Genomic DNA, 26,840 nt, shown 5'->3' on the forward strand with positions numbered 1-26,840 from the left:
GATTTAAAGGCACCCATGTAGTGGTTCCTGAGGTCCGAAAGGTTGGTGAGCCTTGTTCTAGGCTGCTATGTTCTATGGGGCTGCCCTTGCCCCACCCTGCAAGGGGGACACTTCAGCATGCGCAGGTGGGCTGCCTGGTGCAGGTCAAGGGGCTGATTGTCCCCCTAAATGAGGGGGGTTCCAACATAGCCACTTAAAAAACTGGTGGACCCCCAGCTCCCAGAATTCCTCAGCATGGCTGCCTCAGGAATTCTGGGAAGTCCACAAGTCTTTCCCTGTTTGCAGGTCCTCCTTTGCAGCAGCTGCATTCACACAACACACACACACACTGCAGCCCAGAGATTCAACAGAATGGGGGGGGGGGGCTTCCTGTCCTATCTATGAAATGGGGGGGGGGGCTGGCAAGACCAGGGAAGAGAACTTGGATGTAGGACCTGCCTTGGGAGAGGAATTAAGAGCCGGGGTGGCGCAGTGGTTAGAGCACAGCACCGCCGGCTCCTTCAGCTGACTGCCAGCTGTAGTTCAGCAGTTCAAATCCCACCATCGGAGCCGACTCAGCCTTCCGTCCTTCCTTCCTTGGCCAAATGAGGACCCAGATTGTTGGGGGCAGAAGGCTGATTCTGTCAAGCGCTTAGAGGGGGCTGGGAAAGCACTACGAAGCGGTCTATAAGTCTCAGTGCTGTTGCTATATTTCCCCGGAAGGTTTGGTGCCCATCCCGAGGGAAATCTTTCTTTCCGGGGGTTTTATCGTTCCCCCCCCTTTTTTTGTTTCTCTCTTGCATTCCCAGAGGCGGGCGAGGCAGCGCTGCGCGGTGGGGAGGGAGCCGCGGAAGCCGGGGTGGGGTAGGCGGACCTGTTGGCCGAAAGGTCCGCCAGGAGCGCGCCCGCTGCACTCGGGACGTGCTCAGAGGCTAGCCCAGCCCGGGGAAGGGAGAGAAGGGGGCAGGCAGCGGCAGCGGGGCTCGCCTCCTCCCGGCGCCTTTCTATTGGCGGCCGTGCCCCCCACCCCCTCCAGCAAGCCCCCCTCCAGGTCTCCCGGTCGACAGGAGCTGCCTGCCACGTAATATTCCCAAGAGGGGGGGGGGGGCTGGTCCTCAGCGCCAGGCGTAGGGGGGGCGCGTCTTTTTAACCCGCTTAACGGCGGCGGGTTGATCCCCGTGAGAAGCGAGGGCGCCCCGACGAGAGGGAGGCTGGGCAGCTTGCTAGATGGCTTTTGAGGGCACTCTGCACATGCTCGCCAGGCCCGCCCGCCTTATGTCCCCTCTCCGCCTCCGAGGCCTTTGGGGGTCTGGGCTGCTGCTCCTCCCCCCCCCCCGGCCGCCCCCCTCGCAGCCACGTCCCACGGTCCCTCCCCTCGGGCCGCCCGCCTGCCAGAAGCGCCCTTGCTCGCTCCGGCTCCACAGCTGCTGCTTCTCCTCCGACGCCGACGCCGCGATGCCGCTCGCCCGCCCGGCCCTCTTGCTGCTGGTCCTGCTGCAGCTGAGCCGCGCCCAGGACCCCTCGGCCGCCCCCGCCACCAACCAGACAAGGTAGACCGCCCGCCGCCCCGGCCGAGGCTCGGCCAGCCGTCGAAGGGACGCACGGAGGGGCGAGCGCTCAGGGAGGTTTTAGGCAGGCGAGCCCAGGAAGGGAAGGGCGTCGTCGGGGGCGATCCTTCAAGTCCTCCCCCTTTCTTTTTCCCTTTCTTTCCATCCCTTCCTTCCTTCTCTTTCCTTCCTCCTTTCTCTTTTCCTTCTTTTTCCTTCCATCCTTCCTTTTTCCCTTTCTTCTCCTTTTTTCCTTCCTTCCTTCCTTCCTTCCTCTCTCTCTCAATTCCTTCCCGTCTCTGCCCAACAGGCCTGTCTTCCTCTGCGGCGGCGACTACAACGCCAGCAGCGGCTACCTGGCCAGCGAGGGCTTCCCTGAACACTACCCACCTGGCAAGTCCTGCACCTGGACCATCACGGTAAGCTCACCGCCCACCCCGCCCACCTTTCTCCCAGGGCCCGGCTGACTGGCCTCTGCCCTCCGCAGGTCCCCGAGGGACAGGTGGTGATGCTCTCCTTCCGCGTCTTCGACCTGGAACCCGACCCGGTCTGCCGCTACGACTACCTGGAGGTCTTCAGCGGGCACACGGCCCTCGAGTCGCAGCGCCTGGGCCGCTTCTGCGGGACCTTCCGCCCCGGGGCCATCCTGGCCACCAGCCACCAGATGCTGCTGCGGATGGTGTCCGACGAAGGGACCGGCGGAAGGGGCTTCCTCGTCTGGTTCAGCGGGGGCCTCCCCCACGTGGACGGTAAGGGCCACGCCCTCCCTGGCTGGGGAAGTTGTCCCCACTGCTTCCCTGGACGTGTGCCACGCAGCCGAGGGGACGTGGGGGACAACCAGAAGGCTGAGGATGCGGCCCTTCTGCAAGGGGTCCTTCCCAGCGACCAGTTAGGGCCCACCGAGCTGGCCTTCCCCAGGTCCGCTCACCCAAGCAGTGCCAGCGGGAGGGTCCTAGGGGAAGGGCCTTCTCTGTGGTTGCTCCCACCCTTTGGAATCAACTCCCCCTAGAGATCTGCATCGTTCCTGTTCTCCCGGACTTTTGGAAGAGCTTAAGAGGACATTTGTGCTGACCAATGTGAATTGTTGAATTGGTCATCTTATTCCGGCCCCTGCCATAGACTGGACAATTGTTATGACAGATCGATGTATGAAATGTGCTGGTTAAGTACATTGTTTTTTAAACTTTTTAAAAAATAAGGTTTGGGTTGTTTTTGATTAATTCTGATTTCTGTGTTAAAGGTGTCATTTATGAGTCTCAGGGCAGCCTAGAAATTGAATTGATAAATAAATAATGAATAAGGGCCGGGGGTGCAGCTGGCCAGAGGAATGCCTGTGGCTGAGTCATGGGGGGCAGTTGGCTGCCCAGACGTTTCCCGGACAGGCTGGGAAGGAGGAGGGGGAGGGTCAGCGGCGCTGAGACAGAGGTGGGTGGAGCAAAATTGGAGCTGGCCTTTCAGTCCATTGGGGAGGCACCTTTCTCCCCACAGCCATGCCAAGGGAGGGGGGTTCCCCCCCCCCACAAGGAGGCCCCTGCCTTCTCCTCCCCTTCTCGATTCCCACTGCCAGACCCAGAACATTTCTCTGGGCTACCCAAGCGGACGGTTGGAACGGGCTGCCAACTACAGGGACTTTGTAAGACCCATGGCCTATTGGGGTGGCGAGCCTGGGATCCCTTGGGTCCCATCTGTTGGTGGTCCAGGGAAAGGGAGGGTCTTGCCTTCTCTTTCTATTCAAGACCCCCATGGACAATTGGGGGGGCCAATGTGGGACACAGAATGCTGGACTCGATGGGCTTTGGCCCGATTCAGCAGGGCTCTTTTTAGGTTCTTAGGTTCTTATCTAATACCCCCCCCCGCCCTGTCCACCCAAACCCTCAGCTGCAGCCGGGCAGTCTCCAAGGCCTCCGAAAGAAAGACTTGGCTTTGAGGGGAGGGCACGATGAGGGGGGGAGTGAATGCTGCTGCTGGGAGGTCCAGCTGGGCTTGCAAGAGAAAAAAGCAGCAGGGCGGCTGAGCCCCCCTTGTCCTGCCCCCTCCTCCTCCTCCTCCCCTGCATTCTTTGCCTCCCACCCGCGTCCAGCTGGACGAGGCTCGACTGCTTCCCCGCTTTCACTTCCGTCCCAACTGGTCATTAAGGAGGATTCTGCGGTCTCCAGAAATGAATGTTTTGCTCTCTCCGCTTCCCCTGGCCGGCCTCTCTCTGTCTGCAGCCCCCCTCCCCCTCCCTTTCCCGTTGGCAGCTCAACTCTCAGGCAGCATTCTTGCGCAACTCTCCCCCTCTGGCTTCAAGGGCTTTTGGCCTGGCTCCCTCCCCGTCCAGCTTCTGCCCCCCAAAATGGACTGTCCCAGAGGATGCAGTTCTGTGCCCAGATCACCAGTGGGGATTGGCACCCGTGCAGGATCAATTTGATCTCTCTGGCTCTAGAACAGTGACAGCGAGTGACCTTTTTTCCCTTGGGTGCCAAAAGTGTGTGTGTGCATGCCATCGCCTGTGTGTGTGTGCCCACGCATAATTTAACGCCCCACCCACGCATGCGGACACGACTACATGTGGTCCCGTTTCTCAACCCTCTGTGGTCCCGGTTGGCCTGTTTTCGGCCCTCGGGTTTTTGGGAGCACGGGGAGAGTGAAAACAGACTCCCCAGCCCTCTGGAGGCTGAAAACGCCCTCCCACAGCCTCCGTGCCGGCAGAGGTGGCTTCATGCATGCCAGATTCGCCATCACGGCTCTAGAACAAGAGTGTCCAACTCTGGTGACTTTAAAAGACCGGTGTGCTCCCATCACAAGGATTTGGAGGAGTGGAAGTTGACTGGTCACCAGGTTGCCAAGGTTGGACTCTCCCTGTTCCAGGTGGAGAGCGATTGGTTGTGGACACGAGCCCCCTGGAACGTCTGTACGTCTCTTGACCGCGTGAGCCCTGCATCCGTGTCCTTGGGCATGTGTATTTATAGCAATAGCACTTATAGACCCCTCCCCAGTGCCTTTATAGCCCCCTCTAAGCAGTTTACAGACTCAGCATATTTGCCCCCCTAGCAATCTGGGTCCTCATTTGACCCCACTTGGAAAGATGGAAGCCTTGAGCCTGGTGAGATTCGATCTGCCAAACTGCTGGCAGCCGGTGATCAGCAGAAATAGCCTGCAGAACTCTAACCACTGCGCCACGGAGGCTCTTTATGCTGAGCTCCTAAATGCCTGTAAAGAATGTGATAATGTCTGTCCCAAGTTAGGTCAGGAGCCTGAACAGATTGACAAAGGAGTTGGAAGGGACTTATGGTCACTAGTCCAACCCCCACCTGCCCAAGCAGGAGACCCTCCACCATTTCTGACAAATAGCCACCCAGTCTCTTCTTGAAAGTCTCCAGTGATGAAGCTCCCACAACGTCCAAAGGCGGCAGTTTGGCTTCTATCCTCCGGAACTCCCCGAGACATGACTCTGCACAGCTTGGGCATTTGCCTAGGGTGCAGCTTCCACGGTGCCAAATTTATTTCCAAACCTTTGGTTTAGGGGCTGCTGACCCCCCCCCCCCGGAAAAATGGGAGGTTTGAACCCCAAAAGCCAGAAGTCGGGGCCTTCTCCCAACAGCTGCACTAGACGTGAGGAGATCCTTCGGAGGGGTCTGGGGGCTCCTCCTCCTCACTAGCCCCCCTCCCCCCTTTCTTGCCCTGCAGAAAACCAGTTCTGTGGGGGGAAGCTGGAGAAAAGCCAAGGGGCTCTCAAGACCCCCAACTGGCCCGACAGCGACTACCCGCCTGGCATCAGCTGTTCCTGGCACATCATTGCCCCACCGGACCAGGTATAAAGTGGCACCCCCCACCCCCTTTGCAGAGAGTTGCAGGCCCTCCATCCCATCCCAAGCATCGGGAGGCGGGCTGAAACAGAGGAGGAGCGGGAGGGAGGGTGACCCACTCTGCTCTGCTCCGGCCTAGGTCATCGTCCTGACCTTCGGGAAGTTTGATGTGGAGTTTGACACCTATTGCCGCTACGACTACGTGGCTGTCTTCAACGGCAGGGAACAAGACGACTCACGACGCGTCGGCAGATTCTGCGGAGACAAGTCGCCCAGGTGGGTTTACGTGCATGTCGGCAAAAACGGGGGTGTCTCCATGGCCTCCCAGGGCTGCCCTCACCAAGAGGATTCTGGCCGCAGAGCCCAATTCAGGCTGGCTGGGCGCTCCAGTGTGGCTTCCCTGCCTGTTGTAAAGCGATCGTCTCCCTGCAGCTCCATCCGCTCGGATGGCAACGAGCTCCTGGTGCAGTTCGTCTCCGATCTCAGCGTTACGGCCGATGGGTTTTCCGCCTCGTACATCATGAAGGGTCGCGATGAGCCGGTGGACACTACCAGGGTCCAGCCTGTCATCCCGGTATTCCCGGGCTCCAAGCCCACACAGACCAGCAGGAAGCCTGTGGTGCCCCCTAAGCCCAAACCTCCCAGCAAGCCGGCAGGCCGACCCAAGCCGCCTCCGCGCCCCAAACCGACGGCCCAAATCCGTCCTGATGCTGTGCGACCCACAATTCCCGCCGCAGGTAACAGTTGCCCTGAGTCCAGGAGGGGCATGTGGGAGGTGCCAGCACTGAAGCCAGCCTGGATCAGAACTATTTATGGGACCTGCCTCCTACCTCACTGCGGCCAGTTAGGGCCCACAGCATTGGCCTTCTCCAGGTCCTGTCTACCAAACAATGTTGGCTGGCAGGAACTCGAGGAAGAGCCTTCTCTATGGCAGCTCCAATCCTATGGAATCAACTGCCCCCAGAGATCTGCGCTATCTCCACCCTACCGGTCTTCCGGAAAGCCGTCAAGATCTGGATTTTTCCGGCAGGCCTGGAATTAGGATTGACTGCAAACACGCTTGGTTTTTAGGATGTTATAGATTTTATTGCACTGATTTTATTGCGTATTTGTATCATTATTTTTATTAATGGCTAATTGTTAGCTGCTGTGAGTCCTTTTTGGAGTGGGCGGCAGATAAACACAGATGATCAATAAATTACTGTGCAGTGCACTGGCCTTCTAAGCAGTGGCCAGGATGGCGAAAGGGGGTCACTGGCCTTTTGTTTCCGCTCCTTGCAGGTCTCCCTCCAGGTGAGGTCACCTGCCCGCAACGCTGCAAACGGACAGGGACACTGCAGACCAACTTCTGTGCCAGCGACTTTGGTAAGCTTGTCTTTGCGGTGTGGGGAGATCCGCCTGCCACCCAACCGTGTAGCCCCTAATAGTGGGAGCAGTGCCAGCCTCTCACCCTCTCCCCACTATCCTGCTTGCAGTGGTCAGCGGCACTGTCCAAGCCCTCCAGAGAAGAGAGGGGACCCGGGTGACAGCCACCGTGACACTCACCCACGCCTACAAGACGGGGGCCCTGAGCCTCCCCGCGGAAGCCGCCGAAGCCACCACCCTCCGCTTGGATGTGCCCTGCAGGCAGTGCCCCGTTCTCAAGAAAGGTGAGAGGCCACTTCTCGGGAGCCCCTTCACATCCTTCACAACTCCACACCGGTTAAGCCACTGCAGACGTTGGCGATAAATGAACAGCTTGCCACCCTATCTATGGAAGTCCTGATGTTGATGGGAGCTCGGGAGGGGGAATTTTGATGGGAGGGAGCAGATGCAGCCACAAAGCGTTCTTTCGAGGGGTTCAAGGTCATCCTGTCCCCACCCATCTGGAAGTGGAAGGACGACCGGCCACGCTGGCACAACCTGAGTGGGCAACATGACAATTGCAACTGCATCTCCTTTAAATTCCATCCCCAGGTGTGCCTTGGCTGGGAAACTCAGATTCAGGCTTCCCAGTGTAGATGCCAGTGTAGGCCCGACTCTGATTTATTTTGGACGCAACTTTGATAACAATGTTCACCAGAAGCGGCTGAAATCCCCGACGGGGCCCGGCTGCACAGACTAGTGGGAAATTTGGCAAGGAAGCTGAGTTCCCCTGCCTCCCGCTCATCTCTCTCTCTTTCTCTCCTTCACAGGGGCCAGCTACGTCTTCATGGGGAAGGTAGCAGCCGATGGAAGCGGGCAGCTGCCCCCCACCAGCTTCGTGGTGCCCCTCCGGCCGCAGCAGCAGCAAATTCTCACCAACCTCAGCAAGCGGCCCTGCACTGTCCGGGCCAGGAGGAACCGCTCCTGAGGACAAACCTCCCCCAGCCTCGGCCTCTGGGGAATCCCCACAAGCAGCACCATGTAACCAATAAACAGGCAGGGAAGCAGTTCAGACTCCAGGGTGGGCGCCGGCTCCTATCACGTTGTTCACACCCGCACCGTTGCCTTAAAGGTATTTTTACACACACGTGGTGGCCTTTCTTGTTCAGCGACGTTGCGGGGCTCCCTCTCACCCCCCCATCCTGCTGCCTGACATTAGCAGCCCCCACCAGGGGGGGGTGCTGCCTTCTGTGCCCAGAAAGGTACCAGGGGCCACCCCAGCCCTTCTGAGCACTGGGATCCTTCCCAAAGGCCCCTCCTCACTCTAAGAAACAACCCCCCCAAATGTTAGCTGCGGTTCCGGGGTGGGGGGCTGGAGGCTCAGGGAGGGGAGGGAGCCTGGGCTGCTTCCTCTGGACCCCAAGGCTTTGCAGGCCCCCCTTGCGGCTGCTGGCAAAGTGGAGCAGGTTCTAAAGGGCCCTCCCCAGCAGGGAGTCTGCCTGCTTCCCCTTTTCTTTCCCCCTTTTCTTTCCTCCCTTTCTTTCTCCTTCCTCCCTCCCTTCCTCTCTCTTTCCCTCTCTCCCCTCCTTCCCCAAAGAGCCCCAAGAGGCTGTGAGAGAGCAGGTCCTGAGCGCCCCCTCGTGGCCGATGTGGGGGCTGCAGTGAGCCAGAGGGACTGGACCGCCCCTGCTGTCCCGAAGTCACCCGGCTGGAGAGAGCAGCGGCCCAGCTGTCCTTCGGGTGGGAATAGTGAGCAGGGGGGTCCCAACATTTTACGGGTGGGGGTGGGCTAAAACAGAGGGCGCTAGAAAGTCTTGGACACTCCCCTTGGGGACCAAGTCAGCAGCCACAGCAGAATTTAGTTTTAAGTTTAATATTCCAATTTGGGGACTGGAGTTTATAAAAGAGAAAAAAGGAAGGAAGGAAGGAAGGAAGGAAGGAAGGAAGGAAGGAAGGAAGGAAGGCAGCAGGCCATGGCAGAAATAAACACAAGGGGGTCTTGTAGGGGGGGCTTCTACTCAGCAGCTGGGGAGGAAGCAGATCTCGAGAATCAATAGGGTGGGAGGGGGCAGAATGGGGGAACCTGGGGGAGGTCATTCAAGAGGGCAAAGGGCATCACTGGGGAGGAAGACCCCCTTTCCTGGGTTCAGTAAAATGGACAGGGATTAACTGGGGGGGAGGGACAGCAAGCCCCTCAGCCCCTGCTCTTTGTGCTCCCTCCCCCTCTTCCTCCTCATCTGAAAGGCCCCTGGCCCCCTTTTCCCTCCTGGGCCGGGATCTCTTCTGGATCCCTCCACTCGATCCCAGTCAATGGGAACTGAACCCCGAGATTTCCCTGAGTGTTCGTCTGGTTTGGGGGTCGTCCTCTCTGAACCTCCTTTTTAAGCTCTCAGAGGCTGCCCGGCGCGCCGTGGCGTGGGGAGGCAGGGAGGGGGGCACAGAGCCCGGAGACCTTCGGGGTGGGATTCCACTGGGATCTGGGAATGCTCGGGGGCCCAGGAACCCACTGGCGATTCAAAGTTTGGCCATTTTTGTCTCCACATCAGAAGCCCTCTCAATGCTGACCTTTATTCTTCGTCCAAAGCTCTTCCACGCGGAGAGGCCAGAAAAAAATCACCGAAAATTGTGCCATCAGTGCTGCACCAGTAGGAACCCACCAATGGACGCCGCCCTGTAATGACCCCAACTGTCCCATGGCAGGGAGGGTGGAGTGGCTGAGGGAGCCTGCCCAGCTCCGTACCCTCCATGACTCCCCTGGGAAGAGGCTCCTTTTGCCCCGCTCGGCCTTGGGCACGGAAGCTCAAGTGCCCGACCCTCTTGCCGAGCCGCCTACGACCACCGGTGGACTCCCCGGGGCCTCCCTGTGGTTGCATACACTCCTCAGAGTGCCCACCCAGCCCCTCTGAGCCCACCCAGGAACTGCGCCTGTCAGGGTGGGGGCCTCCTCGAGGCACTGCAGGGCCTGGACGGACGGCGGGGACCCCTCTGGGCAGCCACTACGCTCCTGTGCCCCAGTGAGGTTCTGCCTGGTGTGGCCAAACATTTCATCCTCAGCACTTCCCCTGGGCATGGCCTGCCACAGACTGGCCCCCTGGAGCCCCCTGCTCTGGCCAAAAGCCTTTCGATGGAGACTGTATGGTGGGTCGCGGAAAGTATTCAGACCGCTTTAAATTGTCCACCCTTGGTTGCACCGCAGCCATTTGGGGAAAGCGAAAAAGTTCGTTTTATTTCTCATTAATGCACACTCAGCGCCCCGTCTCGACAGAAATGTGGACAGTTGTGCAAATGTGTGAAAAAAGAAAAACTGAAATGTCGCATGGCCGTAGGCATTCGGACCCTTTGCTGTCCGTCTCCTTCTCATCCTCCTCGAGACGACCCTCTGCTCCTTCAGTGGGGTCTGGGTGTGTTGAGTTCAACCGATTGGCACACCCCTCCCTGACTGTAGGAGGCCCCACAGCGCATGTCAGAGCAGATGTCAATCGAGAGGTCGGAGGAACTGCGCCCAAAGAGCTCAGAGACAGAGTTGTGGCAAGGCACCGACCTGGCCAAGGCCGCCAAAGGATTTCTGAGAGCAGGGGGGACTCCGTGATCCTTAAACGGAACGAGTCGGTGCTGAGCTCCAGAGGTGCAGAGGGGAGGTGGGAGGAAGCCAACTATCCCCCCCAGCCCTCCACCAGCCTCAACCCAGTTGAGCATCTCTGGAGAGGCCAACGCTCACCCTCCAACCTGGCGGGGCTGGAGAGGATCCCCACGTCCAGATGCAATGTGGGCTACTATATGTAGTCAGCCAACAATGTACGCTCGATAATGTTTCTTTAAGAGTAATGTGAGAAACATGTGGCATCATTCTGTTATGCGCAACGTTCCCAAGACAAAACGATGCAGGGCAAGCGTGGTGGTGGGGGTAGCCAGCCAGCCCATAACCGGACCAAGCCAATTGAAGCATAAATATAAAAAATATAAATGTATATATACAGTATTACAAAAAATAAATAAATATTATTTACACCTATCCAACAGAATGGTAACAATCCATGTCATCCACAGAGACATCAATCAATCATATACAAATACAAAGACTGAGACCAGGCCGTTCTCTACAGTAATTCTCCCTCTGGCTCCCCCTTATGGCCAACGGAATCATTACCCTTAAAGAAACATACATCAAACATACATCAAACACTGCTGTCTTCGGAGGGGGGAGGAATATAAATCAAATAAATAAATAAATGTTTTTATATATTTTAGCACGCAATTATTCACACTCAGACTGTTAACACACACTCCCAAGAAGACTCGTGGCTGTTTACTACCAGCTCAAAAGGGGGCGTCAGCTCAATACCCAGCAAAGCGTCTGAGTACTGAGGGTCATGTGACATGTCCGTTTTTAGTTTTTCATACATTTGCACAACTGTCTACTTTCCTGTCCAGACGGGGCAGAGAGTGTAAAATTAGTGAGAAATAAAACGAACTCTTTCGCTTTCGCCAAATGGCTGCAATGAAACAAAGAGTGGACAATTTAAAGATGTCCGAGTACTTTCTGTACTCGCCATAGTTGTGCCCTCGTGGTCAATCCTCGAGTCTTCGGAGAGGAGCGGCATAGAAATCCAATCAATCAATCAATCAATCAATCAATCAAGAAACCCACGGGGGTCCTTGTTCCAGCTCTTGGGAAAGGTGGCAATGCCTCTTGTTCCGTCGGTTCCTTTCTTGACATTTGGGCCTCAAAGACACCAAAAAGGACCCGTCTGGAGTAGTGGAGGGTTTCCTGCCTAAGCAGGGGGTTGGACTAGAAGACCCCCAAGGTCCCAAGTGCGGCCCCCCAGTTCAGCCACTTGCCCACCCCCTCCTACTGGGCTCAGTCGGGGCCACTTTGCTCTGTGTGTTGTGCTTTATTTATTCCCAATTGTTCAGTGCGAAGTCTTCTCTATCTGTCAATCATGATCCATGATGCGTCTAAGGGAGGGGGGGGGAAGGGGCCAGAGGGAGCTAGCTGGACGGGAGGGCTTCCCGCAGTTCGGCCGCCCTCTGGATCATGTCCAGAGCCTCCCAGAAGAAGTCCTTCTGGAACGTCATGAGGGGCATGCTGCCCACTGCCTCCTTCATTTTGGCCATGCGCCCCTCCAGCGTGGGGCACTTGTGCAGCTGGCTGAGGTACTCTTCACAGGTGCGGGCGGCCAGGGCCTCCGAGTCGCCAGGGGGCCCCGAGGCCTTGCTAGCGGGCAGCTCCCGGTAGGTGGGCGCCTCCTCGATGTCGTGGCTGGAGAGCATGTAGAGGCACTCGCGGGTGGAACAGATGTGGCGGGCACAGGGCGGCACCTGGATGGGCGCAGCGGTGGGAGGGCGGTTGGGAAGGCCCAGAAGAAGGGGGGGGGCGGGGGGCGAGGCCTCTGGCTCTGCCGGCCCCTCCCTCCCTCCTGCCATGTTCTCACCTTGATCTGCAGCCGGACGAAGGAGGCGCTGCCCTTCGGCCATCCGGGCAGGCGGCCCCCGGCCCCACAGCCGCAGCCCATCAGGTCCTTGCTGAAATCTCCACTCTGGCTCAGCACCAGTGTGTGGTTCAGCCCACACCACAGGTCCAGGGGCCACTTCAGGTAGTGCACCTGCGTGGGGGGGGGCGGCAGCAACAGGGCCTCTGAGCCCACACACACACACACAGCCCCCCACCCCATGAAACCCACCTTCCACTCCAGGTACAAAGATTAAGGATTCCTGGAAATCTCTGACCTCCCACAGCCAGTTCCAGCCTGACCCCAGGGCAGGGATAAGCAGGGGGGGGGGGCTGTTGGCCAGACAGATATAGGGACACCCCCAAACCCCGCAAGAGCCCCAAGGAAGAAGCTGCTGCGAGAGACAGAAGCCCGGTGGGGTCAGAACCAGCCTGGCTTGGAGACCGAGAGCTGGGTGAGTCCGTGAGACCCCTGGCGAAATGGGGCAGGTGGTGGGTGGGGGGGTGGAGCTACCGTATTTTTCGGAGTATAAGATGCACCTTAGTTTTTGGGGAGGAAAATAATCTGCCTATCAGGTATTCCTTGACCTGGTCTAATGTCCTTGGCCTGGTCAGTTTCTGCACGTTATTCTATCCCCTGGTCAAGGGCTTTAAAAAAATCCCTTATTCCGAGAGAGTAGCCGTGAAAGAGCCCGCAAGCCGGTCAGAGCTGGGAGGGTCGTTAGCACTTGCAGAGAAACAGTCGGAGCAAGTAGAGCAATGGGGGGGTGGACGGATCCTGCAAAGACTCAGGGCTTGGAAAACATTCTTCTTTGCAGAGAGCAACCGTGAAAGAGCCTGCAAGCCGGTCAGAGCTGGGAGGGTCGTTAGCGCCTGGTTAGGGCTGGGGGGGGGGGGGAGAAGGCTACATTCAGTGTATAAGAGGCACCCAAATTGTCGGCCTCTTTAGGGAGGAAAAAGTCGCGTCTTATAGTCTGATAAATACGGCATATAAATATAAATCCCATAAATAAACACATAAATAAAATAGACCGTACCTGTGCAGGCTCCCCACGGTCTATCTTGTCCCCCGTTCCCAGCTGGCCGTAGCGGTTATTGCCCTGCATGAAAATCCGTCCGAATTCGTCCACCAGGCCCAGGTGGTTGTAACCCAGGGCGCAGCTGAGCACCTGTGGGGAGAGAAAGCCTGAGCCGGGGTTCGGAGGGTGGCCGGGGGGGAGGGGGAGAGGATGTTGCGAGTGGTCCACATCTGCCTCAGCTGGTCACGGATTTCGAGGACCAGGAGACAGAAACGTACTGGCATCGCAGACTAGCTGAGGCCAGATGAGAGTGAAGGAAGTCAGGGACTGAGGAACCACCAGAGACTGTAGAAACCCCAGTATTGTCTGAGCCAGAGGACAATGGGGACTTTGAGGATCAGGACCCCCTGTTAGATGCAAAAGTAAGGAGGATGAGATCCAGGCATGACTATCTCTCTAGGAGGGGTTCTTGGCATTGATTAGCTCTATGGGACATTTGGCCACGCCTTGCCAGTATTTAAGGGGGAGGCTGATGGGAAAAGGGGGTGCGGTAAACAACGTTCAGCCTGGAGGGTGGAGTTTTGGAATGGGTGTAGACGTTTCCGTTCCCTTGGACTTCCGATGCCAGCTTTTGCTTTGAGCTGAAAGTTTGTTTCCCTTGGGCTGTGTGAGTAATGAGTCACAGGAGAAACATCCGTAAAGGAGGTTGATAACTCCATCCTGGCTGGCATCCCGGGCTCCCGTTACACCTCCCGCTCATGAGAGAAATGCAGCCAACATCGCATTCCTCCGCGTTCGCTCTGGTACCGCAGGATTTGGCTTGAAAAATGGACTTTGCTTATGATTGCTTTTGAATCAGGGCGATTGGGCCTTTTTTATTTTTATTTATTTTTTTATTTATTTTGTCCAATACACAATACATATAGAAGAGGATGGACATGAGGTAATATATATAAAGAAAAGATATAAAAGTAGAGAAGATACATGAAAGGAAGAAAAGGTATATGAAATATGATATAAGGAGAGACAACTGGACAGGGGACAAAAGGCACACTAGTGCACTTATGTACGCCCCTTACTGACCTCTAAGGAACCTGGAGAGGTCAATCGTGGATAGTCTAAGGGGAAAATGTTGGGGGTTAGGGGTTGACACTACTGAGTCTGGTAATGGGTTCCACGCTTCGACAACTCGATTGCTAAAGTCATATTTTTTACAGTCAAGCTTGGAGGGATTAATATTAAGTTTGAATCTGTTGTGTGCTCTTGTGTTGTTGCGGTTGAAGCTGAAGTAGTCATTGACACGCAGGACGTTGCAGCATATGATTTTGTGGGCAATACTTAGATCGTGTTTTAGGCGACGTAGTTCTAAGCTTTCTAGACCCAGGATTGATAGTCTGCTTTCGTAGGGCATTCTGTTTAGAGTGTAGGAGTGTAGGACTCTTTTGGTGAAGTATCTTTGGACATTTTCTAGGGTGTTGATGTCCGAGATGTGGTATGGGTTCCAGACAGATGAACTGTATTCAAGGATGGGTCTGGCAAAAGTTTTGTAGGCTCTGGTGAGTAGTGTGAGATTGCCGGAGCAGAAGCTGCGTAGGATCAGGTTAACAACTCTAGAGGCTTTTGGGCGATATTGTTGCAGTGGGCTTTGGCACTTAGGTCATTCGATATTAGTATCCCGAGATCTTTTACTGAGTGCGGGTTGGCTGCGAGATTTTGCTTATTCAGTTCATATGTGAGGTTTGGATTCTTTTTGCCCATGTGGAAGGTAGAGCATTTGTTGGTTGATGTTTGAAGTTGCCAGGTGTTAGACCAATGGGAGACAAAGTCCAGGTCTTTTTGGAGAGTAGGTGTGTTGTCCGTGGTGTTGAATAGTTTCACATCGTCGGCGAAAAGAACACAGTTGCTTGTGATATGATGTAGAGAATGAAAAGAGTAGGACCTAGTACGCTTCCCTGGGATACGACACCTTTTGACAGGGGCGGGGGTGGAAGTGGCGCTTCCAATTTTGACAACTTGTTGCCTGTTAGACAGGAATGCAGTAATCCAGCTGTGGAGGAGATTTGAGTTTTAGGAGATGTTTGTCGTGGACCACTGAGTCGAAGGCTTTGCAAAAATCAATATAAATTGCATCCATGGATTTTCCTTGGTCAAGAAGGGTAGTCCAGATGTTTTTGCAGTGAAGTAGTTGTAGGTTGCAGGATAGTTTCTTTCTGAATCCAAATTGTTTGTAGAGAGCAGGTTATTAGACTCTAAGTAGAGGGTGATTGATTGATTTATAATTGATTCCATGACTTTACAAGGGACACAGCAGAGAGATATTGGTCTGTAACTTTCAACGAGTGAAGGGTCTTTATTCCTGACCGTAATTGATCCGGCCAGAGAGACCAGAGGGAAGGACAGAAAGGGTGAAAATGGGGGAAGGGGCCTCTGAGCATGTCCAGCGTTCTCTCCCAGGAGCTGCAGGTAGAGAGGTGGGGGTGGCCAGCTTAGTTTTCAGGCCACATCCTTAAAAGTGGAAGTCTTTTAAAGTGTGGGGGGGGTGGGGGGCTTAACTGTCCAGACTCCCCCTGGGAATTGCTGCCTATGGAGGCTGGGTGAAAGCAGGACACACACACACAACACCCAGAGAGAGGGAATGGGGGGTGGGTGCATGGTGGGTCTTTTCCTTTGCTTCCTGCCTATCGTCTCATCCAGGATCTCGCCCTAACAACAATGAAAACTTTCAAGAGGAAACCGGACAGTCGCTGGTCAGAAATGGTGTATGGGGGGTTGGACTAGATGACCAGATCATGCAGGCCGGCCAGAGTGCCCCCAGGGAAGGGGGAGCCCCACTTCTGCCTGTCTGTTACCTTAGCCGGGAGGGAAAGGGCCAGGGGCATCTGCTGGTCCAGAGGGTCGAAGGCGTGCAGGGTGCCGAAGAGGTCACGGTAAACGCCAGGGGAGTGGACCTCGAAGTAGACGGTGCCCTCGCCTGTGACGGGAAGACCGCAGCCGACTCAGGTGGGGGCAGAAGGGCCTTGACCGGGGGAGCTGCTCTCCCTTCCCTTTCTCTGGCCCCACTGCCTGCTGCCCAGCCCACCTCCCTCCCTCCCTCCCTCCCTCCCCCCCCTTCCGGTTTCTGGCCCTGTTGCTTCATACTGGGCCTTGGGCCAAATGTGCCGGCGAGGCCTCACCTGTGAGGTAGACGGCGCTGCTCTGGTTGGAGTGCATGTGCCGGACAGCGATGTGCGGGAGGCACTTGGAGACCTTGCGGAGGGCCAGCTGCACCGTGTAGGACCGGGGCTGGTCCAGCTGCGTCTCGTTGACCACCAGGCTGTAGATCTTGCCTTCCTCTGCGGAGAGAGAGAAAAGCTCCACCCTGGCAGGTGACCGCAGGGAAGAACATTTCGCTCTGCATCCACCATGCAAGGTGCAGGGGGAGTCGGCGGGGACCCACCTGGGCCGCTCCCTAAGGGCTCGGCTGAGAAGCCGCTTGGCTGATTCCTTTCACTCAAGTACACGGACGCTGCGCTTGTGGGGAGACTCACGCAGGGCCCCGCATAAGCAGCAGGTGCTCTGCCCCCTTGAAGGCTGAATGCTGGGAAGGACCCCCGACGAAGGGCTTACCCCCCCCCACCCGTGGGCCCCGTGCCCGTTCTCCGGGCTCTCTCACCTGTCAGGAGCAGGAGGGACCGTTCGGTCTCTTGCCCCACCAGCACAATCTGCCTGAACTTCATGGAGAAGTGGAAGGTCATCTTGAAGACCCGCTGCCCACTGGATTGCAGGTAGACCTCCACGCAGTCACAGAGGCGGCTGGCGGGGGCTGGGCCGGAGCCCTCGCTGCGCCCCAGGACGGGGCTGGGCGGCTGCTCCCGGGTGGCCAGCACGTAGAGGTACTTGCGGTAGACGGTGTCATTCCGGGGGTCTGTGGCAAACTGCAAGGCGGAGGCAGGGGGAGGAGGAGGCAGCCAGCGTTAGGGGGCAGCAGGGAATCCTCTGGGCTCAAAATGGAAAAAGAGGCTTCCCAGGACACACACCCTGCTGCAAGGAAGGCCACCTACGGTCCTCTGGCACTCCAGGAACCCCCACTCTGGTCCTCGGGGGGGTGCAATTCTGTCCCCCCCCGGCCTCTCTGGAAGGAGCCAGAGAGCGGCTCCCCCGTCCTCATTTCCACTGGGCTCCCCCTCCCCAGGGAGCCAGGTGTCAAGACGCTGCAGCAGTTCATGAAAAATTAACGGCTGCCACACGATCTATGGAAGGTCTGATGCCAATGGGAACTTGGGGGGGGGGAATTTCAGGAGGGGGCAGAGGCAGCCATAAAGCCTTCTTGATTCAAGGCCATCCTATGCCCACCCACCTGGACGGAAGCGGAAGGAGGAACGGCCACCCTGGCACAATCTGAGTGGGCAACGTGACAAGTTTGGGGGGGGGGGGAGACAAGGGATGTGAACTTTCAACTGGGTGGGAAACTCAGATCCAGGCTTCCCGGCCTAGGTGGCAGGATGGCTCCAGCAATATTTATTTATTTGTCTGTCTGTCTATCATCCATCCATCCATCCGATTTATATGCCACCTTTCTCTCAAGATTTGGGGTGGCTTACAACACATAGGAAAGAATATACACCCTAAATCCGATTAATTAAAATTCTTAATCTAAAAAACCACAGAACCAATTAAAATGCTCTCATACCCATTCAGCCAACAAGCTCACAACACATTTGTCGGGCAGGTGTGGCATCTAATGACCCCAGGCCTGGCGGCATAAATGAGTCTTCAGATTCTTACAAAAGGCAGGGAGAGTGGGGGAAATATGAATCTCCCAGGGGAGCTGATTCCAGAGGGGCGGGGGCCCCCATAGAGAAGGCCCTTTCGCTCGGCCCCGTCAAGTGACATCCCTCTAGTTGACGGGACCTGGAGAAGGCCGACTCTGTGGGACCTCACCGGACGCTGGGATTTATGTGGCAGAAGGCGGTCCCACAAGTAGTCTGGTCTGAGGCCCTGCAGGGCTCTATAGGTCATTACCAACACTTTGAATTGCATCCAGAAACCAATTGGCAGCCAGTGCAGACCATGGAGTGTTGGAGAAATATGGGCACGCTTGGTCAGGCCCATCACCGCTCGCAAGGCTGAACTATGCACAATCTGAAGTTTCCGGACACTCTTCAAAGGTAGCCCCATGTAGAGAGCGTTGCAGTAGTCGAGCCTCGAGGTGATGAGGGCATGAGCGACTGTGAGCAGTGACCCCCTGTCCAAACAGGGCTGCAACTGGTGCAGCAGGCGAACCTGGGCAAACACCTTCCTCGCCACAGCCGAAAGATGATGTTCCAAGATCAGCTCTGCATCGAGGAGGATGCCCACGTTGCGGACCCTCTCTGAGGGGGTCAAAAGCTCCGCCCCCACAGGGTGATGGACAGACAGATGGAAGTGTCCTTGGGACAGCTACTCCGTCTTGTCGGAGTCGAGCTTGAACCTGTTATAAATTGGAACTTTGAGGAGCACTTTGACTCTGATTTAGTTTGGATGCTACCTGGAGCCTTGACACCAGGCCAAGAAGCAGCGGGGTGTCTGTTGTCCAGCAGAATGGAGGGCCTGGGGGGACCAGCTTCGCTCTCCCATCCCAACCAGAAACCATCTGGGCCCTTTCGGAAAAGCTGCTGCCCTCAGTCGCCCCCCTCGGTGGCATGGACTGTAGCAGGAAGAGGACGGGTCCTGCATCACTATTCCGGACACATCCTCCTGTCTGCTCTCCAGGGGATCCAGCCAACACGAGCCTGGCAAGGCCCTTGTGGACGCTCCTTTAAGGGGGCAAACGGCAAGTCCGTTGCCGAGTTTCTCACAAAGGGCGGCTCCTATTCTGGTCAAAGGGCACCCGGCACAGAGACTCTGGGCAAACAAGGCGTGACCTGGGCCGGGCTGGTTAAGAAACTCCAGCGGCAAAGGAAGAGGCAGCTTTATGCGGTGAAAATGACCAGAGAGGAAGGAGATGGGGGAGTCACGGCCAGAAGTTAGGCTGAAACCCTTGCAAGAGAACTCAGACCAATATAAGAGTATACGTATTGTTTACAATGTATACAATAATCAGTAAACAGTGAACTGCATACACATCCAAGACAAGCAGTCATACACAAACCAGATATCAGAATATATAGTTCCAAACATACAGCAGTTGACCAATAATATGGTCACACGGTTCCATACAATGCCATAAGTATAATACATAGACCAATATATTAGCACACAGCAATAACCAGCATTAGCAAGATTAACCACAATAGCAACCAACAACAACAGAGAGCAACTCCTCTGACTCCCTTTTATGGCTAACTGCAGCCCCAGCTCCAATTCCTCCAGACAGACATTGCTGGTCAGTTCATATATCGACAAACCCAGCCGGTAAAGTGTGTGGCACTGACTGGGGGTCCTCGGCCTCTTTTTGCACGAGCCGCAAGGCACTCTGGGAAGTGAGGGGCCACGGGAGGGCGGGGGTGGTGTTGGCTTGGACAAGAAGCCCCCAGGGAGGAGTCCTGCCCCTTAGTTACACAGATTGCAGATGCTCACCAGGTTCTTCTTTAGCCACTTTTATTCATAACATTGTTTTGTCCAAATTGCCAAACCATCATTTCATTTCCAGCCAAGTTCACTAGTTCTCAGAAAACTCTGCGTTCCAATCTCCGTTCTACCTTAATGGCTCCAAAGGCTAAATCATTACTGTCCCGGATAGATAAAGCCCCTCATACATCACGGACTCTGACAGCTTCCCCAAAGGCCAACCGTTCTGAAATGGCTAGAAGCGCCTGTCCTCTCTGAGAAATTTCACCACAGCCGCCCTGGGAGGAAGAGCTTCCGCCAGAAGAGTTTCCCCACGCCATTCCTGCTGTCTGCTATGGAACCTTCTAAACCCAGGACCCAACAGAGGTTCGTTTTCCCCAAGATCTCCCCCTCCCAAAAACAGCCTGCACCGACACCTCTTCACCCTCCTCTTCCTCCCCTCCGCTCTCTGCCCCGGCTGGCAAGGCCCTGGGGCCCTGGTTCTTCCCCATCTTCATCATCTGACATTATCAACGTTGGTCTAGGGTCACTCCCAACAGGAGGTAGGAGGGGCTGGGTCACAAAACTGGAGAAGGGGGCACCCGGTCCCCCTCCCCCTGGTATGGCCAAGGGACATGGCCATCCCCTCTCCTCTCCCCGCCCACGGCAGAGGCACCTACGTCCTTTGCGCTGCGGCACAGCACCATGTAGCGGCAGGCCCGGCGCCACTGGATGTGGCCCATGGTGGAGGAGACCAGGGCATTCTTGAGGAAGAAGAGCGTGCCGTTGTAGTCCAAGATGAAGACATGGTCCTTGGTGGGCAAGAACTTCCGGTAGCCATGCGAGAGGAGCGGGGCCACGGTCTTGCTGACGAAATGCCGCCGGCCGCTGAACATCTGGAAGTACAAGCCCTTGGTGTCTGTGGGACAGAGAGGCCCGAGGGCAGGGAAATTGGGTCTGTCTAGAGGAGCCGACTGGGCAAGAGGTTGCAGGTGGGCCCTGGGGAGGAGGCCACCGCAGCCGTGGTCCGTCCACTCCCCTCGTCCTGCGGAGGACGCTGGCTCTCGCTCCTCCTCCTCCTCGCCCCCTGCCCTGCCCTTTACACCCGGCTATACTGACAGTTGAGGATGGCCGACCTCTTCCACGGCCGGCTGCCACCCGAATTCTCATCCCGCAGCCGAGGGGAAAGACGGCGGCAGATCCGCTGCCAGACCCCCTCGCTGTCACAAACTTCGTAGAAATACCGGCAGGTCTGGCCGAGAGCCACCAGGTCCCTCACAGGCAGGAAGGAGATAATGTAGTATAACTGGAAGAGGAGTGAGAGCCGGTCAGGACGCCTCAGGCCCAGCCTATCGTCCCACCCCACCGGCCCCCTCCTCCTCCTCCCCAAGGCTCACCCACCAGTTCAGGAGGGAAGAGCTGGATAGAGGCGGACTCTCCCCTGGTCTTCTTGTCCTCCGTGGCCTCCGTGGATGAGCTGCGCCGCTTCTTCTTGGGCTGCTGTAGGCAGAAGAGAGGAGCCAAAAGCCCCCTTATCCTGACCCCCAAGTGCTTCACACCTGGGGGCCCTTAGCAGATACTCAGTGGGGAAAGATCCTCCCTGGCAGGCTGGGCATCACCTGGTGGACTTACTCTATTTATATTCATTTATCTATTTGATCTCTATGCCGCCCTTCTCCTGAGGCTGAAGGCGGATCACAGCTTGTAGAAATCGGGGGGGAAATGTACAGATTAAAATCCCCAGAATGAAAAGTTAACCATCCATCATTCACCACACGTCCATTCACTGGGGGGGCAAGGTGTTAACATTTCAACGGCCCCAGGCCTGCTGGCAGAGGTGGGTCTTTAAAAGTTTGCGGAAGGCAGGGAGAGCGGGGGCAGCACGGATCTCAAGGGAAGTTCATTCCACAAAGGGCCAGGGCCACCACAGAGAAGGCTCCTCCCTTAGGCGACATTGTCTGGCTGATGGGACCTGGAGAAGGCCAACTCTGTGGGACCTGACCGGCCACTGGGATGTAGGAGGCAGAAGACGGTCCCGTAAGTAATCTGGTCCAATGGGGCTTTATAGATCACAACCAACACTTTGAATTGTGTTCAGCGGCCAGTGCAGCTCACAGAGTGCTGTAGAGGACGGGCATGCCTCGGGAGACCCACGATCGCCTGCGCAGCTGCATTCTGTGCTACCCGCAGTCTCCGAACACTCTTCAAAGGTAGCCCCACGTAGAGAACATTGCCTCCTGAGGCGATAAGGGCACGACGGACTGTGAGTGGAGACTCCCTGTCCCGAGAGGGCCGCCACTGGCGCACCAGGCCTGACGTACCATCGGGGAAAGCCAAAGACGCAAGAAGCATCCGCCTCACTCCCGCCACTTCTAAAACTCCCAACCTTTGACCGCTTCACGGCGAGAGGAAGGGCAGGGCAGGGTGCAATGCTCCGGGTGCATTTCCTAAAACGGGCACCAGGGGGCAGGGCTGCCCAGGTAAAGAGAGGAGGGAGCTCCCTATTTTAGAGTAAACAGGTCTGAAAAGTGACTCAACCTCCTTACAGCTGATTCACAAGACCTTTTTTGGTGTGTGTGTGTGTGTGTGGAGGGGGCATGCTTAGAAGAAGTTTGTGCTTCCTTCTTTCTTTCTTTCTTTCTTTCTTTCTTTCTTTCTTTCTTTCGCAGTTGCTCTGTTACTTGGGTCTAGAAACATTTTGAAATAAGGTCGGACGAATTTGCCAAATTCCACGCGAGTCTTCTGTCCTTTGCAAGAGAGATCATGAGTCACAGGTCTGGCCAACTTGTTCTGACCAACCGGGTCTGCAACGGAGGTCCATCCCCGTGGAATTCTCCAGCGTCAAAAGGAGGCCCGTGAGGCTTGCCCATGAATTTGCATAAGCAAACGAGGAGAGAGGTGGGCATTTTGCACTTTGCCAAGCGTCTCAGAGGTGGCCCCTCCCTCGCCCGGCATCTTCCCGCCGCCCTCCCTTCAAGACCCCCCTCCTCCCCAGAGCCCTTCCTCAGTTTCCCTCCGTGTGCCCCCCCCCCCCCGCGGTCCAAATGCTCACTCCAAGCGGCTCTTCGGTGCTAGAGATGAGGGAGAAGCGCTGGGGCTTTCTCCTCCTGAATTTTCGGGTGATGCGCCTGTCGCTCATGTCTGCCCACCCAGCCGTAGACTCTGCGGGGGGGGTGGGAGTGAGCTCTCAGACCCACCCTTGCAGCTGAGTCCAGCATGGCCAAGGCTTTTGAAGGCCTCTGCCCACCAAGCCTGTCACCCTGGGGGACATCGCCCGATGTGATAATGGCCGTCTTGATGGCTTCACAGAGACTGGGTTTCCCAGGGTAACTGGGGCACTGTGACATCAGCGCCCACCTGGGCCAGGCTTTGTGAGCTGGACACGAGAGGTGGACTTGGTCTTCGGGTCCAAGAGGAGCTTGGAGGGGCAGCCCCCCCCCCCCCGGGTCTGCCTGGGCTGGGAGCCCCTTTCTGGTGGCTGCAGAGGAGGCACTGAGGGGGCAGGAAGCAGGAGCCGGCCTTCCCCCCCCCCTTGAAACCCCTGTGAGTTTCCCCCTTGAGGAATGAAACCTCCCAGCCTGCATTTGGGGCTGTTGCAACCGATAAAGAGGAATTTCCTTTCAGGGGGGGGGGGGGGTTTCTTCCTTCACTGCAGCCTGTGCCGCTTGCAGTCCTTGGGAGGAGGGGTCAGCTGAATTCCTGTAAATCCTTGTGAGGTCATTTTGGGAGGGGGAGGAGAGGGGGGACTAAGGGATCACAGGGGGGTTATTTTTAAAAGCTTCCCAAAAAGGTTTAAAAGGCTGCGGAAGTATTTGCATTGGTTGAAAGCAACGCTCGAAGGTGATCCGAAAGAACCGCTGGCTCTGCCCAAACCCCTTGCGGAGTTCAGATGAAAAGCTCCGTCCACCCACTGGACTCCCGGCCTTGGCAGAGAGCCAGAACTCTAGAGCCTGCTGGGGTTCCAGGCAGAATCTCACTGCTGAGAACACGAAGTGCCCGGGCTCTCAGCCACTGGGGCGCTTTCCACCTCCCTGCCGGATCCGCTCACCACCACTACCACCACCACCACCACCAGCTGGCACCCCTCTGCGTTCCAGCCCTGCGCCACAGGCATTCTCCGTGATTGGCACTCCGGTTTTCCCTCTCCAGGGTCTTACCTGCCAACCTAGGGGATGCAGAGCACAAGGAGGCCCTAGTCTTTGGGGGCTGAAGGATGCCAACGCCCCTTGCAAAGGCTTTGCTGCGGCCCCCTTGGTCCGACATGGGCTGGAGCTCCCCCCCCTTCAGCCAGCAGGGAAACCTGGGAATTAGAAGGAGAGGAAAGAGTTGCCAGATTAAAGCCACGGTAGCTGACAGAAGCCGGCAGGAACCTGGGAGCCACTTTCCAGGCTGACAGATCCGTGGGGGACCCTCAGCTTTGGTGACCTTGGGCTCACATCCTCAGGTGCATCACACCATGGGTGCAATGGTTGTGAGTAATTCAATTTGCAACCCCACTGCCATTTGGACTGTACAGCACAGTCATTTCCCTAACTCAGTGTTTCTCAACCCTGGGGAGGGGAGGGGGCGTGGAGCAATGCGGGGGGGGGGGGGGCGTGACCCTGGGGACTCTGTTTTTCTGCACCAAACAATATCACCCAGCACAGAGCAGGAGACACGAAGTGCCGACAACAAGCCCTTAAGGGACACCCTGGATGGAAAGAGAGGAGGAGAGAGACGGAGATCACGAGACAAACGGAGGCCTCCCGAAAGCTGAGACGAGGAAATAGGACTAAGCGTAGGTAGCGCTTGGCTTCACTTGAGACCAGGAAAGGCCGGGATGTTGGCTGGGCCTGAAAATGTTGGCAGGGCACAGCATGAAGCCAAATACATCAAGGCGTCACTTAAACACACGACACGCTGAGAAGCCCCGTGAGTTTCTTCAGCAAAAACGTGCTGAATATTGCAAACAATCATCCCGGGGAGAGTTGGAGGGGGTGCGAAATGTTAACTTCTTCCACGGGTGTGGAGGGGGGGGAGCCTAACAGAAAATAGTTGAGAACCACTGTGGCTTGAATAGCCGCCCACTACCACCACCCCGCCCCCATGACCGCTGTTCATAAGCTCCTGGGGTTTCCCTCCTCCATTCTCAGTTTACACGAACACAGTGTTGCAGTGCTGTGGCCACGGCAGATGCAAGAGCCTGGCTGTGGGTGGGTGGCACGGCAGAAGGCCCCCTCCTCTGGGCCAGCAAGCGGGCATGGACTGGGCCTTGGTTGGCGGCACGAGGAAGAACGGTGCGTTGGACCCCTGATCCAGGAGACCCCCACGGCGCAGGCTTGGTTTCTCCTGCTTCCAACCGTTTAGTGACCGTCCAAAGCTACAGTGTGACGACTGTACTAAAGAAAGGGATTTATGACCGTATTTCACCCGACCGTTGCAGCCTCCTCCCTGCGGTCATCTGATCAAAATCCGGACAGCTGCCACAGTGTCCCCTGGTCGCCTGTTGTGATCTTGCGAATGGAGAAGCCAGGCTTGTTGAGCAACCATGTGACTACCGCATTTTTCGGACGATAAGACACACCTAGATTTTTGGAAGAGGAAAACAAGGAAAAAAGTATTCTGAACCAAATGGCGTAGTAATAGTATATTAGTTACTAAAATACTTTATTAATATTTATTAAATTAAAAAAAAGCAGAATATCTTTTGCATCCATGTATACCTTTTACAAACCTCAAGCTTTAAGGCGTGTGGACTTCAACTCCCAGAATTCCTCCTCCAGTCGTGCTATATGGGGTAATTGGGAGGAACACACAGCCCCCATTTTTGTGAAAAACGTGCCGTTTTTTGCCTGGTTTTTTCACAAAATGGACTGGGCAAAGGGTCAGGGGAGCCTGCAGAAAGCTCCTGGGTGCTGGGGAGATGGAAAAAGACCTGTTTTGGCAAACCAATCTGGGTGTTTTTCGCTCATTTTTTCACAAAAGGGGGGGCATTTTTGCTTTATTATTGATTTGGACTTGTATGCCACCCAACTCCTGAAGGACTCTTCCCAGTCCCTAGCAGCTCTCTACAGGCTTCCCAGGCCCTCTGCCCACTCAATTTTGGGGTGTGGGGGGAAGTGATTCACTTAACAACTGTGGGAAAGTCATAAAAAATGGGGCAAAACTCACTTAACTGTCTTGATAAAGCCATGGAAACCTTGGATTCAAAGGCGGTCGTATGCGGAGGATTATCTGGGTTAGATGTTACACCCAGAGTTTCCAGCTATTGTTCAGAGGGAATTATAGCCTAAAGCAGCAGCAGGCAGGCGCTCTGTTTAGGAGGGGAAGTCAAAAGCCTCCCCCCCCCACAAGTCAAGAATAGAGGCAAGCCCCATTTTGAAGATAATGGCTTTGCCGGCAGATCATGAGAATTAACCCCTAGTCACGGCCAAATTGCAATTCGTTTGGTATGCATGTGTGTGTGTATGATTGTAGTTTAGTTTAGGGGTTTTATCGATGGGGCCTTACTGTTTTATATTTGACTTTCACTTTATCATCGTATTATTTTACTGTTGTAAGCCACCCTGAGTCCCACGGGATTGGGCGGCATGGTATCATCCCCTGGACTCCCCCGAGCACGAAGCCTGGGTAGGTTAGTGTGGAGGATAGACGGTTACCCAAGCAGCAGACCCCCCCTCTCCACGTCTCTGTAATATTCCAGTGGGATGGCAAAGCCCCGCACGGTCGGTTCCAGCTCCATCACAGGAGTTATCAGAACATGAACTGCTTCCGGGACTCTGGCTCCAGTTTTTGCCTCAAGGTTTACCCCTGGAGCCTTTTCCAATGATGGCTACAGCCACAAGGCAGCGGAGGCCTGCGGTCAGCGTTTCCATTCTCGCAATGGTTGACCAGGGCACCTTCGGTGTCTTGCTGTGCTCTTAGCGTACCACATCGCCTGCAGAGACCACCTTCATGGCCAGTGACCTATTCTAGCAGATTTCCTCTGCTCAGTCCACCGGAATCTGTCTTCACATGCTCGGGATAGACAAGTCTCGCTGAAGGTCAATGACCCATCGGCTACTTTCAGCCTGGTTTGGCCAGCCTATCAAACCTGTTGCCCAGGGTGTGGCCACTGCGCTTGCTGCTAGGAGTCACAGGTGAGAACTGAGTGACAGGTGGGGACGAAAGGTGAAGGAGCTGCCCTAAAAGAGCTGCTGTAAAAGGACACGGCATGCCCCTACCCCAC

General features: G+C 56.1%; 2 protein-coding genes and 1 long non-coding RNA gene across 3 annotated transcripts; 2 read left to right on the top strand and 1 right to left on the bottom strand.

Moving 5' to 3' along the window:
• Positions 1–835: 835 nt before the first annotated feature.
• PCOLCE (procollagen C-endopeptidase enhancer) lies at positions 836–7,805 on the top strand. The gene is made up of 9 exons (XM_070726435.1): positions 836–1,529; positions 1,837–1,945; positions 2,014–2,275; positions 5,196–5,320; positions 5,454–5,590; positions 5,747–6,051; positions 6,596–6,679; positions 6,790–6,963; positions 7,489–7,805. Exons 1-9 carry the CDS (start codon positions 1,207–1,209, stop codon positions 7,644–7,646), a joined length of 1,677 nt encoding a protein of 558 aa, XP_070582536.1. The 5' UTR covers positions 836–1,206; the 3' UTR covers positions 7,647–7,805.
• A 3,725-nt stretch (positions 7,806–11,530) lies between these two features.
• On the bottom strand, positions 11,531–22,793 carry FBXO24 (F-box protein 24). Its single transcript, XM_070767252.1, has 10 exons — positions 22,686–22,793; positions 21,035–21,133; positions 20,753–20,939; positions 20,314–20,552; positions 16,779–17,040; positions 16,300–16,458; positions 15,976–16,097; positions 13,145–13,276; positions 12,091–12,261; positions 11,531–11,977 (listed from the first exon to the last, which is right to left on the bottom strand). Exons 1-10 carry the CDS (start codon positions 22,770–22,772, stop codon positions 11,648–11,650), a joined length of 1,788 nt encoding a protein of 595 aa, XP_070623353.1. The 5' UTR covers positions 22,773–22,793; the 3' UTR covers positions 11,531–11,647.
• Positions 22,216–25,310, top strand: LOC139175885 (uncharacterized). The gene is made up of 2 exons (XR_011560588.1): positions 22,216–22,531; positions 23,783–25,310. It is a non-coding gene; the product is annotated as an uncharacterized lncRNA (long non-coding RNA).
• Positions 25,311–26,840: the final 1,530 nt, after the last annotated feature.

Source organism: Erythrolamprus reginae, chromosome Z, assembly GCF_031021105.1.
Source record: "Erythrolamprus reginae isolate rEryReg1 chromosome Z, rEryReg1.hap1, whole genome shotgun sequence".
NCBI lineage: Eukaryota > Metazoa > Chordata > Lepidosauria > Squamata > Dipsadidae > Erythrolamprus > Erythrolamprus reginae.

What these genes read in the sequence shown, in the direction of transcription:
- PCOLCE (XM_070726435.1), top strand. Translation starts at nt 1,207, where the DNA reads ATGGCTTTTGAGGGCACTCTGCACATGCTCGCCAGGCCCGCCCGCCTT. An exon ending in TGCGGAGACAAGTCGCCCAG is followed by an intron (nt 5,591 to 5,746) that starts GTGGGTTTACGT and finishes GTCTCCCTGCAG; the next exon opens with CTCCATCCGCTCGGATGGCA. An exon ending in GTGCCCCGTTCTCAAGAAAG is followed by an intron (nt 6,964 to 7,488) that starts GTGAGAGGCCAC and finishes TCTCCTTCACAG; the next exon opens with GGGCCAGCTACGTCTTCATG.
- FBXO24 (XM_070767252.1), bottom strand. Translation starts at nt 22,772, where the DNA reads ATGAGCGACAGGCGCATCACCCGAAAATTCAGGAGGAGAAAGCCCCAG. An exon ending in TGTGCCGCAGCGCAAAGGAC is followed by an intron (nt 17,041 to 20,313) that starts GTAGGTGCCTCT and finishes TCCGCCTTGCAG; the next exon opens with TTTGCCACAGACCCCCGGAA. An exon ending in TCGTCCGGCTGCAGATCAAG is followed by an intron (nt 11,978 to 12,090) that starts GTGAGAACATGG and finishes GCGCCCATCCAG; the next exon opens with GTGCCGCCCTGTGCCCGCCA.